Below are 14,761 nucleotides of genomic sequence, written 5' to 3'. Positions count from 1 at the left end.
ACAGAAATTTACAATAAGTGAGTGAGTATGGTTTTACACCGCTTTTAGCAATATTCCAGCATTATCACGGCGAGGGACACCAGAAATGGGCTTCCCACATTGCACCTATGTACCCGGGGCTTCGGCATGATGAGCGAACGGTATGATCACAAGGCTAACCCACCACCCCAGTTTTCCGTGATAGATTCACAATCCATTCCAGAAACATGCGTGGGTGCATATATAAGATTCAGCCTTACTGAATGAATGATATGTTAATGATATTTCAACAGGTTGTAAATAATCCAGCCGTGATAAGGGAAACACTGGTTGACTGCTTATAAACGAAGCTCGCTGTTGGAGCATGATGCCACTCGATCAGCCTGTCCATAAAGTGGTACGTTTTATTTCCAGCTCACGGCCCTCATAATCTGTCCAAGATTCCCCACAGGGTTTGTGCATCGTATTGGCGACTTGATGTTCCACATTGTAGCATTAGCTACGTAAGATTAGCTACGTAAGACAGATTGCTATATTCTGTTTTCATAATTCACGAAGCAATATCATGAAACGTAGATTGCTTAAACTGGGAAAAATTCTCCCCAAATGTTTTCATAATTCACGACATGATTGTTCTTGTAGATGATGATATCATGATATTGTTCTTGTAGATGATGACATCATGATATTGTTCTTGTAGATGATGATATGTTACTTGTAGATGATGATATCATGATATTGTACTTGTAGATGATGATATCATGATATTGTTCTTGTTGATGATGATATCATGATATTGTTCTGTGATGATGATGATCATGATAGATGATGATATCTTGTAGATGATGATATTGTTGATGACTTGATGATGATGACATGATATCTTGTTGATATTGTAGATGATGATATTGTGTTCTTGATGATGATGATATCATGATATTGTACTTGTAGATGATGATATCATGATATTGTGACTTGTGTTCTTGTTGATGATGATATCATGATATTGTACTTGTAGATGATGATATCATGATATTGTATCATGATATTGTGCTTGTAGATGATGATATCATGATATTGTACTTGTAGATGATGCCATCATGATATCATGATATTGTATCATGATATTGTTGATATCATGATATTGTACTTGTAGATGATGACATCATGATATTGTACTTGTAGATGATGCTATCATGATATTGTTCCTGTAGATGATGCCATCATGATATTGTTCTAGCAGCAGCTATAGTTACTAAAGTATAAGTCAGAGAAATCATTCGAATCCATTGATTTCAAAACTAGAATAAAAACGACACTTTTTGGATTCTTGATTTTTTTCTGCAAAATCATTTCCCTTTACAGGATGTTGTAGTCACTTTTAATACTGAACATGCATCAAATGAATTGAAGAAGATTTAGTACAGACATGTGGTTATAATAGAGTTGGAAGATCAAAGTATCCTCGATAATCGGTTGCTATGCATGTCAGTGTTCTAGGGTTTTGACGGTGTGACCAGTTCCACCCACGGACTTGGGTGGTCAAAGTTTTGCGATTTGTGGTTCCAAGTTAAAGTGAGTGAGTGAATTTAGTTTACGCCGTTCTTAGCAATATTCCAGCCTTAATACGGCGAGGGATACCAGAAGTGGGCTTCACACACTGTATCCATGTGGGGAATCGAACTCGCATTTTCGGCGTGACGAGCGAACGCTGTAACCACCAGGCTACCCCGCCGCCCAAGTTAAAAATTATTTCGGGTTTTATCATTAGTTTGTACAACTAGATCATGGATGTATTAATGTATGTAATCCTTATTTTGTGGTGCTTCCTGACACAATAATAACCTTACGACTGCGATAACTGAAAGACGAAATATGCGATAACTTAGTGCTTAACAAAAGAAACTCAGTAACATAATTACAATGTTATACCTGTGCCCAGATTAGTTGACAATCTCCATAACAGTGAGTGAACAAGCATTGCTTTTACGCCTCTTTCGGCAATATTGCAGGAATATAACCGCGGGAGATATCAGAAAGAGGTTCACACATCGTACCTGTGACGAGCGAAAGCTTGAATCAAATATCTACCCCACCGCTCCGTGAAAATTGACAATTGGTGTATAACTTACAAACTCCATTAATGTTAACGAGAAGTTGGTTATCGTAACGTCATTTCCTTAGTAAACTTCCGGTTCCGGCTCCCATTTAAGAAGATATGTTCCCCTGTCCTTCATTACAGGACAGATTGCCAGGATGGTGTCCACCACCATCTTCTTCAGGGCACAGTGCACCATGAGTGACGTCAACCGTTTACACCTGGTGCACAAATTTATAAGGTTGTCGCCGAGTTCCTCATAGTACTCAGTCTGAAGAACCACCTTCTCCAGAGTCTTGCTGTACACGCGGGCAGCCAGGTCTACCTCATCTTTGAAGATGCAGTTACTGATCTCGAATCGAAGCTCTCTGACTGGTAATTCCGGCTTCATTATTACAGAAATCTTATGCAAAGGACACGTTTCAGTAAAAATCAAGCCTACTCTAAGATTCGGACACTTGGAGGTGAGATTACTCCAAGCTTCAGAAGACAGGTCTCCTATATATGCCTGTTCCCATCGACATGTGATGCCAAGATACCCCAGCGGAACACGGTCTGATTGAGCTAAAGATTCCAGAACCTGGTCAGTCAGGCTGCAATGAAACAGTGCTAGATGCTTTAAGCCCCTGCACCTATCGACAAGTCGCTCCACACAATCAGGCGGTACTTTGCAGATACGAACATTATTACTGATATCTAGAAATTGCAGTAAGGATTGTTTTCCGACAATGAGTCAAAGACAGTGGTGTCATACGACACTGCCAGACCACTAAGCTGCACGTGTTTTAATTGCCACCGGGTAGAGTCCACGTGGCGGTCAAATAATGCTTTCAAAGCATCAACAAAATCCTGGCCATTTAAGAAGAGCGGGTTGTCTCCCGTGAACTCAATACACAACTTCATCAACTGTCTTCCCTCGGCATTGGAGAGTATATCAAGAGCTTCGCAGGCATTGCGTCTATTCTCCGTTTCATGCTGGTTTAACAGGACTCGCACAGTCCTCATGTTTTGGGCAAACTGGGCGAGCCACAGGAGAGACTTGCCGTCGCGAGGTTGCTGGAAGTTGAGGGTTGAGGTGTGCCAGAGCTGTGGGCTTCTGTAACAACGGTGCCATGTCGTGCAGGTGGTGCCCGCTCTAGCACTGTCCTCCCGGCTGAGGTAGGACAGTATTGTGATGATAGCATGATCTGGCAGGGTGTTCCATGGTATGGTGTCCATTACAGGCGCTGTAATGGGGAAAGACTAAATGTTAGTGAGTGAGTGAATCTAGTTTTACGCCACACTCACCAATATTCCAGCTATATGGCGGCGGTCTGTAAATAATCAAGTCTGGACCAGACAATCCAGATATCAACACCATTAGCATCGATCTACGCAATTGGGAACCGATGACATGTGTCGACCAAGTCAGTGAGCCTGACCACCCAATCCCGTTAGTCGCCTCTTACGACAAGCATGGGTAACTGAAGATCAATTCTAACCCGGATCTTCACGGGTAACTAAATGTTAAACAACAGGTACGATACTCAAACATGTAACTGAATAATGTGTAGTTATTGTGGTCCTTGATTATTAATGAATTCCCCATGCTACCAATCATTACATGACAGAACTACATTTGGTCGTGACGAGACAAACCCAACGTTTCTTGTAGAATATATTATTCCTATATATTTTTCATATCAGTATGATTATCAGTTAATAAAAAACTTACTGTGATTCTAACATAATATTGGTTGTCGTGTTTGAATCCACAGTGAGTGCAGTATACACGGACCACCTCCGTGGTGTAGTGGTTAGAGCGTCGGCCCGGATAACAGAAGGTCACGGGTTCGATCCCAGGGCGCGTCATACTAAATGACGTTAAAATATGTTACTTGTGCCTGCCTCTCGCTTGGCATTAATGAGTACAACAAGGACTCGTCGACTCGGAGTCTATATAATGTGTCTGAGTGGGGTATTCATGCGTAACTGCGGCATGGTATCTCAGTGGGCTAGCACTATAAAACCTGCTGAAGTCTCGGATAGTAAAAGCTGCCACACATACACACGCATGCTCGTCGTCATATGAGCGAAGTATTCTCAAATACGACGTTAAACCCCATTTCACCTCACCTCAAAATATACACCTGAAAACTGTATTTAACCAAACTTAATTAAACGTTATCCCAACGTTTTGGTGTAAAACCGCCCCTGAAACACTGCAAACTTAAAGTGCAAGACACAGATATGATACTTGGCTAAAAAAACATCACCATTCAACAACAATGTCTTGTTTCTTTCGTTAGTCACCTAAAACATGAATGTATACTCTCTTTTGCCCGGCAGTTTACTACATCTACTTATATCCCTAGATGCCACATGGAATAGTTATTTCAGGGCGTAACGTTACTGGAGTAATCTGTTTGATCGGCATGTTAGAAGTTGATGAATAATATGACACTTTATTGATGACAACTTTTTTATTGTCATTTCCTTAGTAAACTTCCGGTTCCGGCTCCCATTTAAGAAGATATGTTCCCCTGTCCTTCATTACAGGACAGATTGCCAGGATGGTGTCCACCACCATCTTCTTCAGGGCACAGTGCACCATGAGTGACGTCAACCGTTTACACCTGGTGCACAAATTTATAAGGTTGTCGCCGAGTTCCTCATAGTACTCAGTCTGAAGAACCACCTTCTCCAGAGTCTTGCTGTACACGCGGGCAGCCAGGTCTACCTCATCTTTGAAGATGCAGTTACTGATCTCGAATCGAAGCTCTCTGACTGGTAATTCCGGCTTCATTATTACAGAAATCTTATGCAAAGGACACGTTTCAGTAAAAATCAAGCCTACTCTAAGATTCGGACACTTGGAGGTGAGATTACTCCAAGCTTCAGAAGACAGGTCTCCTATATATGCCTGTTCCCATCGACATGTGATGCCAAGATACCCCAGCGGAACACGGTCTGATTGAGCTAAAGATTCCAGAACCTGGTCAGTCAGGCTGCAATGAAACAGTGCTAGATGCTTTAAGCCCCTGCACCTATCGACAAGTCGCTCCACACAATCAGGCGGTACTTTGCAGATACGAACATTATTACTGATATCTAGAAATTGCAGTAAGGGATTGTTTTCCGACAATGAGTCAAAGACAGTGGTGTCATACGACACTGCCAGACCACTAAGCTGCACGTGTTTTAATTGCCACCGGGTAGAGTCCACGTGGCGGTCAAATAATGCTTTCAAAGCATCAACAAAATCCTGGCCATTTAAGAAGAGCGGGTTGTCTCCCGTGAACTCAATACACAACTTCATCAACTGTCTTCCCTCGGCATTGGAGAGTATATCAAGAGCTTCGCAGGCATTGCGTCTATTCTCCGTTTCATGCTGGTTTAACAGGACTCGCACAGTCCTCATGTTTTGGGCAAACTGGGCGAGCCACAGGAGAGACTTGCCGTCGCGAGGTTGCTGGAAGTTGAGGGTTGAGGTGTGCCAGAGCTGTGGGCTTCTGTAACAACGGTGCCATGTCGTGCAGGTGGTGCCCGCTCTAGCACTGTCCTCCCGGCTGAGGTAGGACAGTATTGTGATGATAGCATGATCTGGCAGGGTGTTCCATGGTATGGTGTCCATTACAGGCGCTGTAATGGGGAAAGACTAAATGTTAGTGAGTGAGTGAATCTAGTTTTACGCCACACTCACCAATATTCCAGCTATATGGCGGCGGTCTGTAAATAATCAAGTCTGGACCAGACAATCCAGATATCAACACCATTAGCATCGATCTACGCAATTGGGAACCGATGACATGTGTCGACCAAGTCAGTGAGCCTGACCACCCAATCCCGTTAGTCGCCTCTGACGACAAGCATGGGTAACTGAAGATCAATTCTAACCCGGATCTTCACGGGTGACTAAATGTTAAACAACAGGTACGATACTCAAACATGTAACTAAATAATGTGTAGTTATTGTGGTCCTTGATTATTAATGAATTCCCCATGCTACCAATCATTACATGACAGAACTACATTTGGTCGTGACGAGACAAACCCAACGTTTCTTGTAGAATATATTATTCCTATATATTTTTCATATCAGTATGATTATCAGTTAATAAAAAACTTACTGTGATTCTAACATAATATTGGTTGTCGTGTTTGAATCCACAGTGAGTGCAGTATACACGGACCACCTCCGTGGTGTAGTGGTTAGAGCGTCGGCCCTGATAACAGAAGGTCACGGGTTCGATCCCAGGGCGCGTCATACTAAATGACGTTAAAATATGTTACTTGTGCCTGCCTCTCGCTTGGCATTAATGAGTACAACAAGGACTCGTCGACTCGGAGTCTATATAATGTGTCTGAGTGGGGTATTCATGCGTAACTGCGGCATGGTATCTCAGTGGGCTAGCACTATAAAACCTGCTGAAGTCTCGGATAGTAAAGCTGCCACACATACACACGCATGCTCGTCGTCATATGAGCGAAGTATTCTCAAATACGACGTTAAACCCCATTTCACCTCACCTCAAAATATACACCTGAAAACTGTATTTAACCAAACTTAATTAAACGTTATCCCAACGTTTTGGTGTAAAACCGCCCCTGAAACACTACAAACTTAAAGTGCAAGACACAGATATGATACTTGGCTAAAAAAACATCACCATTCAACAACAATGTCTTGTTTCTTTCGTTAGTCACCTAAAACATGAATGTATACTCTCTTTTGCCCGGCAGTTTACTACATCTACTTCTATCCCTAGATGCCACATGGAATAGTTATTTCAGGGCGTAACGTTAATGGAGTAATCTGTTTGATCGGCATTTTAGAAGTTGATGAATAATATGACACTTTGTTGATGACAACTTTTTTATTGTATTTTGATGCGAGATAGACCAACAAGTAATCTCTGAAATGAACAAATTTTACAGAAAAAAACTTCATAGTAAAAACAATAAAATATAATAAAACAATAAAATATAATAAAAAGGAGCCCTGAGGTGTTCTTCAGCTGTGGAAATCTAGACTTGCCACATTTTCTAGACATGCGTGGGCGTTCTTGGATATATTTGCTTCAGGGCCTAGATTTTAAAAGCTCTCTTACAGCTAAGATAGTCGTAGGTTAATGTTAATGTATGGCACTTACGACTATCTTACCGCTAAGAGATCTTCGAAAATCTAGGCCCAGGGTCTGTATGACATACTAGATGCGAGGTTTCGGTATGGACTTTTATATCGTTGTCAAGCAAGACTAGCAAGGGTCCAAACTTATATACCGAAACGTCTGTATGATAAAGAGGTTGTCATCCATAAACTATCATACCTTTCTTATTACTGGAGCAACATGCAGGCTGTGGAATTGTTCATCACACAATTTATATTTTCCATAAACATGAAATAATCTGAAGCTGCTGGTGCTGCTACAACTGATGATGATGGGGAAATACTGATAATAGCAAGTTGACCTAAAATGAAACAAACTTAGTTTAACTGAAATTAAGATGACACCCCGACTAAGAAGACTTTAGCGTTCACTTTGAAGGATGAGGACTATTTTTATCGATATACAACTTCTTTATTATGTGTAGGCGACGTTCACTTTGAATAGACGGTCCTTATATCGGTTATCTCCCTTTGTCTGTTCGCGTGTTCAACTTGCGACGGGAGGGCCTTACATCGTCAATACAATACATGCACAAGACGATATTGACTATATCCATACAAAGTCGAATTCAATTATTTGAAAGCCATTCTATGCATAATGATACAGTTTCCCTTACATGTGAACACCTGACGAACGTTACAAGGAGAAAGCATTCACTGGCCTTGTTCATTGAATAATGTAGGGCAGCACTCCGAGCCTCGCGTCCTCGGGCGGGGTCGTCTGAATGTGATAACGACGGTTGTCCGACTGTCACGAGTTACTTACTGTTATGGCTGTCTGTGTGAAAGGGGACACACACGACCTACATTATTGTTTACCCGGGTAAGGATTACTAATACTCACAGGAACAGCGTGTAAGCCTGCAATAGCCGGCAGCCTATACTTCCTCCATATATGGTCAGACAGTCTGAAGGTTAGAGCCCTAGATACTACACAATGCAGGCCGGCCTTGATTCACTTCTCCGGGCTGATTGTGACATTTTTCATGATAATCTTTCTCCACACATCGACATATAAGGGCTTGCGAAAATGGACTGACTGTGCGTCATCTGTTAATAACACATCATTTTCTATGAACAGAGTATTTGATACTTCATAATTTAATGATTATATGACTTATAAAACAGTCACAGTAAAGGAGCTATATATTTTCACTCTGACTTTAAAGGGAGTGAGTTAATATTTAACGTCACATTGGCAATATTTCAGCCATACCGTGACGAGAACAATCTATACATTAAGCCTAAATATATATACATGTACCATAAAAACCTGTGGTGAAAGGACAGTAAAAACACCAGAATATATCACAGATTTAGATTTAAACCAGCATTATAATAAAAGCTATCACTCCAGGAAACAATGTAAAACTGGGCTAAGATCACTAGCAGCCATGTTAGGCCACCGCACTAGGGACCATGGGGACTTACGGTACTTTTCTGTGTTCTAAATTTACGCTGGTCCTGTGGTCCCTGGCTAGTAAAAATTTATCAGAACCACTAAATTTGCTGTGGTTCTGGTGGCCAGTGAATATTGTATCGATAGTTAAGTAAATCCATGAATGTTATTTTGGACCAGTGAAGTACCCACAGGACCACTAATTATTGTCCACTGTTTGGTCCTGTGGTCCAGTGGGACATTTTGAAAGGTTTCTTTCCCTGCTTTTGCACGGACACCATCCCTCTTTCTATTGGCGATTATAATAAGAGAATTTAGCCAAACAGCTACAACAGACAAAAATGCTACGATTAAAATTACGTCGGATGAAGATACTTGGACAAGATTGGGACTTACGTAAAGATTTACTGAATATTTTTGCAAGTCCTTAAATTGATGTGATTCCGTTGTGTCTGGAATATGTGATTGGAACAATTGGCGCATACTTATGGCTTGTCATATGATTTGTTGTTTCTTCATTAATGCCGCACTCAGCAATATATTCCATATATATAGTTTCGGTCTGTAAATAATCGAATCTTGACCAGACTATCCAGTGATCTCAACATCATGAGCATCGATTAGTGCATTTGGGATACGATGACATGTGCCAACCAAGTCAGCGAGTCTGACCACCCGATCCCGTTAGTCGCATCTTACGACAAGCATGGGTTGCTGAAAAACAATTCTAACCCGGATCTTCACGGGTCCTTGTCATATGAGACTGTCTGCTATGACACTATTATGACATTTTCGCACTATTCTGATGAGTAAATATCGGGTTCGATTCCCCACATGGGTACAATGTGTGAAGCCCATTCCTGGTGTTCCCAGCCGCGATATCGCTGCTAAAGGTAGCGTAAACCCATACTTATTCACTCACTCTTGCACTATGGATTTCAGTATCTCATAGTCTGACCACTCTGTTACTTTTAATGTTGGCCTTGTACAAATGAGGTTCAGCGGAATTCCAAATATTCGGGTGGTAATTTCAATAAGGATTCCTTTCAATGCAGCGATTACTTTCGAGTCAGTATGGTTTTAGGCTGCTTTTAGTAATATTCCAGCAATATCATGGCAGGGACACCAGAAATGGGCTCCACACATTGTACCATGTGGGGAATCGAACCCGGGTCTTCAGCGTGACATGTCAACGTTTTAACCACTAGGCTATCCCAATGCCCCGATTTCTTTCGAAGGTGGTGTTTAAGTGTCAATATATCCATACATAAAACTTAGATGTTATCACCTTAACACTTGTTAATACATATCATATACAGACCGCCTCCGTGGTGTAGTGGTTAGAGCGTCCGCCCGGAGAGCGGAAGGTCGCGGGTTCGATCCCCGACTGCGTCATACCAAAAGACATTAAAATATGGTACTTGTTGGTCCCTGCCTGGCGCTCGGCATTAATGGGTACAACAAGGACTGGTCGGCTCGGAGTCAGTATAATGTGTCTGAGTGGGGTATTCATGGTTCACTGCGGCATGGTATCTCAGTGGGCTAGCACTATAAAACCAGCTTCAGTCTGGACTAGTACAAGCAGCCGCACATACACATACACACGCATGCACGTCGTCATATGAGCGAAATATTCTCAAGCACGACGTTAAACCCAATTTCACCTCACCTCACCTCACATATCATGTACAGGCTACTCTCGGTAACGGGACATTAGAAGGACCAGTTATCTGTCCATCCAGCTATCACTTCTTGGGTATCCCGTGACTCAAGTATTGCATTTGAAGACCTTATCAAAATAAATAACCACAAATCATACGGAGATACGACCTTTCAGAGTTTGATCTCCACTGCCGCTATAACCTCGTTTGACGTGTGTGTTTTTTATAACAAACACACTTGATGCACTCAAGGCACGAGCTAATGCTTGTTATAAGAACCAATCAATTTGCACTACTCTTCAGCGTTTGATCTACCTGTCTAAACTATGTTTCACATGTTGTTATAACAAGCAATCTTACCTGTCAAGACAAGGGTTAGTGCTTGTTAACATGAATCAATTTGGTTTGGGTGTCCATTTACGTTAAGTAAATCACTACATAAAGTCACTCTTTAGGGTTTCTTATTAAACGCCGAAAAAGTAGTTTTCAAAGGTAAACACTGCACACACTGCAATCGATACACAAAAAGGTGCTCCTGAGTTAGCTGGACCCTAACACACCTAACACTACAAGCAGTCCTGAGTCTACTCCATATCATCCACACCTTCAAGCCATCATTAACCTTGGAGCAAAAGAAACTCTACACAGGAAAATTGGATTGGGCCAAAATTGAAAGCATTATCAAGGCGTGACGACACTACACTGAAAACAGTCGCCGAAACACTGTAAACTAAGGGTACAGCACACATCTATGCTACTGATATTAAACATTGTACCATGGATTAACCATTTCTTGTAAGCCATCCTCAAACATGGATGTATACTATATTTTTTCCGTCAGTTCATATTCCTTTACAGGATAGGTGTCATAATATTCCCCACGAAGCTATGGTCCCGAATGCATGGGTCCACAGATTTATCATAATGAAATGGAATACATTACGCAGGGTCATCGAGGATATATCTCAGTATTCGTTTCAACGATTTCGAAGCAGTACTGACTGCTGAGAAAAGCAAAGATCGACATGGAGATCCTATCCTCATCCCTTGCAATGTGGAACGACCAGTCAGAAAGGCTTACATCAAGTGATGAATAACAATCAAGATTGTGTACTCGTTGTTCTGTTATGTCAGTGATAAGAAACTGTAAGATAAAGAGTTATTACATCTGGTATAATTTTAATATTAGGATAAGTCATGTGACTGTTAACCTTCTAGCGCCTCACAGGCAGCTTGGTAATAATGTGTTAGCGCTTTGAGCATGGAAACAGGCGCTTTATAAATAGCTATTATTATTAATATGTCCTCTAATTGTGGAACAAAATCTCTATATTTCAACTGGCGACCGAAATCAACATATATACTTTCTTCTCACATTTGGATATGTGGAGACACATGGCGACACAAGCAGTCGGTGAGTTCAGCGTTTGTGGTCGGAGATTACTGCGCGATCTTTCTGAATATTGTCCATTGGTCACGGATTCCCCCTTCAGATGCGATGAGGCATCGCAGATGTTCTTAGAAAATATTCTCTTTGTTTAACTAGCAACCGAAGTCAACATATACACTTTCTCCTCAGTCATTATATGCAGAGATACATGGCGATACCAACAGTCGGTGGGTTCAGCGTTTGTGGTTGGAAATTTCCCTCCATTGTCCATTGGTCACGGATTCCTACTTCAGTTGTGATGAGGGATAGCTGATGTTCCTAGTCCCCTTCTTCCACGCCTACAGTCCACGGTTCCGGTTCCGGCTCCCACTTGAGGATGTACGTTCCCCTCTTCTTCATGTCGGGACGAGCTGCCAGGATTGCGTCCACCACCCTCTTCTCCAGAACGCAGTACACCAGAAGGGACGTCAGCCTTTCACACCTGCTGCATAATTTGATCAGAGCGTCTCCGAGATCAGAAGAGTTCCTTGTCTGCAACACCACCTTCTCCAGAGTCTTGTTGTACAAGACTGCAGCAAGGTTCACCTCGTCGTAGATATACGTAAAGGTCTCCAAGCGAAGATCTACTACTGGGATCTCTGGCTTCAGTATTCCTGCAACCATACGCAGTGGACATGTGTGGTCAAATCCGAGGACGACCCTCAGCTGTGGACTCTTCTTGATTAAGTCGGACCAGGCCTCTGACGATAAATCTTGAGCGTATTTCTGTTCCCTTCTGCACAGAACAGAGAGATGCTTCAGCGGTTTGCGGTCGGCCTCAGCTAACGCGTATAGAACGCCATCCGACAAGCTGCAGTGGAAGAGCCGCAGTTCGGTGAGGCATCTACATCGTTGTACAATCTTCTCTACACACTCAGGTGAGACCTTGCACACGAGGTTTCCGTTCAGGACATTTAAAGTTTCTAGCTGCGGGGTGTTCAGCGACAAAATATCAAACACACTATCATCATAAGCTACAGATAATCCACTTAAGTCTACGTGGCGGAACTGAACCTTCTGGGATTCCATGCGACATCCGAACAACGTTTTCAGCACATCTATAAACTCCTGGCCAGCGTAAAACAGTGGGTTTGTCCCTGTGAAGTTTATTCGCAATGACGTTAGTTTTCTTCCTTCAGTGTGGCACAATATTTTGAGAGCTTCGCAGGCATTGCGCCTATTCTCCACCTCACTCTGGTCTAACAGGATTCGCAACGTCCTTATGTGTTGAGCATACTGCTCAAGCCACTGAAGACAATGGCCGTCCTTTGGTTGCTGGAAGTCGAGGGTTGAGACGTGCCAGAGCATTGGGCTTTTGTAACAACGGTGCCATGTCGTACAGGTACTGCCCGCTCTGGCTCTGTCCTCCCGGCTGAGGTAGGACAGTACGTTGATGACAATGTGCTCTGGCAACGCCCAGCCGAGACTCTCCATGACAGCTCCCCGGGTTGTGATCGGGCAACACGATACTGAAACACACACAAGGTGACGAAACGGTTATGTCGGTTCTCGATCACAGTGTGAAACAATCTACTATCATGTCATTATCCAACTTCATCAGCTGTGTAACTTAGGTGTAACACGCGTCTCTATTTGGTACGACCAGCTTCCCTAGACTTGTAGACTAGAGTGTAACTAGCCTGCAATGGGACTTTTAGCTTTCCTGGTGTGTCCAGCATCATAATGGTGTCACCAGCCTCCATCTGGTATCACTAGCCACCACAGAGTTAACCTGGCCTTCCTGCTATGTCATTAGCCTCAGTATAGTGTCCCAAGCCTCAGCACAGTGTCATTAGACACAGTGTCATTGTGTCTCTGTGGTGCTACTTGTCTCCCTGTGGTGTCTCCTGTAATGTTAAGTTCTAGCTCGCCCCCCTCTTATGACGCCATGATGGTATGTGCCTCTCTATGGTGCCCTAACTACTATTGTAGTGTCCCTACATCCATGGATAGACTCATGGAACAAGTGCATTTCAGATTTCTAATTCACTGAACATCACGAATTGAGATACATCCCATTAAACAGACATACGTCCCTTGGCATAATGTCAGGACATTTGCTAACAGCGTCATAAAACAACATAGTATCGCCAAAAGCGAGAAATGCATAGAAAAAGTACATATATAGTATTTTATGAGCGTTTCTCTTGGTGAGTTCCCTCCCTTAGCAAGCTTTCCCGTCGAGCGCGACTCAACTTACCGAGATGTGTACAGCCTTTGCGCTATCGATAGTACATGTTGTCTTCGATAATACGAGGCCAACGTTCACAGGTCGTGATCTATTGTTATACGGGTACCTGAATAATACCGCTCAAGACAATGCCAGTTCCTGATCCATCAGTTCTATTGTTTTCACTGATATTAACTCGCAACAGAGACCATATCCTGCTCGCAACCACTCGTTTTGTGCTCGACACGGAAGCAAGATACCATATTCCACACAAACAGTTTAGAGATGCAGCATTGCACGTACCTTGGATAGAACTAACTACGACGGCAACATTACCCGTCCACTTCACCAGTGTACAACTTCGGACATGTTCAGTTGTAGGATACCCGCATGACTGTGAACCGCGCTGATCTCAACTCACCTTATATGGACATACGTAGATGTCAGTTATATATAGATTTCGTGTCAGATAATGTGTCAGTGAGTGAGTGAGTGAGTCAGGTATAAACCATATTCACGGTGACGTCGCAGTGAGACAGGCTGCAGACACGGGATAGATCTGGGTCAAGCCCGGGTCGATCGTTCTCGCCGCATGGCTACACACAATAATAAGTAACCTGGTACGATTGTACCAACACTTATTTAATGGTTGCGATTTTCTCTTAGTAGGGGTTGAACTTACTTATTGTGAGTATTTTAAGAGTCAACAGGGATCTCACAAATCTCTCGCGTCGAGCTCACTAGGAAAAAGGGGTGCTTGGTGTCACAGTTATGAAACTATCAGGGGCGTAGCTACTATTATTAAAAAAAAAGCCCGGGCTTACTCGTGATTGTTGCTAAAAAGGTTGGGCAAGCCCCCAATACTATCTAACCATA

At 42.7% G+C, this 14,761-nt stretch overlaps 3 protein-coding genes across 5 annotated transcripts; all 3 read right to left on the bottom strand.

Moving 5' to 3' along the window:
- Positions 1-2,773: 2,773 nt before the first annotated feature.
- On the bottom strand, positions 2,774-3,295 carry LOC124254277 (F-box/LRR-repeat protein 21-like). The gene has a single exon (XM_046688191.1). The coding sequence runs from the start codon at positions 3,293-3,295 to the stop codon at positions 2,774-2,776; it is 522 nt and encodes a 173-aa protein (XP_046544147.1).
- A 1,256-nt stretch (positions 3,296-4,551) lies between these two features.
- On the bottom strand, positions 4,552-8,374 carry LOC124254256 (F-box/LRR-repeat protein 8-like). 3 transcript variants are annotated; one of them, XM_046688167.1, is made up of 2 exons: positions 8,071-8,374; positions 4,552-5,698 (listed from the first exon to the last, which is right to left on the bottom strand). In XM_046688167.1, exon 2 carries the CDS (start codon positions 5,688-5,690, stop codon positions 4,554-4,556), a length of 1,137 nt encoding a protein of 378 aa, XP_046544123.1. In that variant the 5' UTR covers positions 5,691-5,698; positions 8,071-8,374; the 3' UTR covers positions 4,552-4,553. The 3 variants fall into 3 exon arrangements, with proteins under 3 accessions (XP_046544123.1, XP_046544124.1, XP_046544122.1); XM_046688168.1 differs by lacking the exon at positions 8,071-8,374 and adding an exon at positions 7,993-8,062; XM_046688166.1 differs by lacking the exon at positions 8,071-8,374 and adding an exon at positions 7,844-7,982.
- Positions 8,375-11,448: 3,074 nt separating this feature from the next.
- LOC124254257 (F-box/LRR-repeat protein 8-like) lies at positions 11,449-14,469 on the bottom strand. Its single transcript, XM_046688170.1, has 2 exons — positions 14,189-14,469; positions 11,449-13,184 (listed from the first exon to the last, which is right to left on the bottom strand). Exon 2 carries the CDS (start codon positions 13,147-13,149, stop codon positions 11,995-11,997), a length of 1,155 nt encoding a protein of 384 aa, XP_046544126.1. The 5' UTR covers positions 13,150-13,184; positions 14,189-14,469; the 3' UTR covers positions 11,449-11,994.
- Positions 14,470-14,761: the final 292 nt, after the last annotated feature.

Source organism: Haliotis rubra, unplaced genomic scaffold (genome assembly GCF_003918875.1).
Source record: "Haliotis rubra isolate DU_JTF1 unplaced genomic scaffold, ASM391887v1 Scf57, whole genome shotgun sequence".
In the NCBI taxonomy this organism is placed as follows: Eukaryota; Metazoa; Mollusca; class Gastropoda; order Lepetellida; family Haliotidae; genus Haliotis; species Haliotis rubra.
The sequence above is the reverse complement of the archived record's forward strand: the minus strand, read 5'-3'. Positions and strand labels throughout refer to the sequence as shown.

What these genes read in the sequence shown, in the direction of transcription:
- LOC124254277 (XM_046688191.1), bottom strand. Translation starts at nt 3,295, where the DNA reads ATGGACACCATACCATGGAACACCCTGCCAGATCATGCTATCATCACA.
- LOC124254256 (XM_046688166.1), bottom strand. Translation starts at nt 7,880, where the DNA reads ATGCTTTCTCCTTGTAACGTTCGTCAGGTGTTCACAT. An exon ending in CGTTCGTCAGGTGTTCACAT is followed by an intron (nt 5,699 to 7,843) that starts GTAAGGGAAACT and finishes TCCCCATTACAG; the next exon opens with CGCCTGTAATGGACACCATA.
- LOC124254257 (XM_046688170.1), bottom strand. Translation starts at nt 13,149, where the DNA reads ATGGAGAGTCTCGGCTGGGCGTTGCCAGAGCACATTGTCATCAACGTA.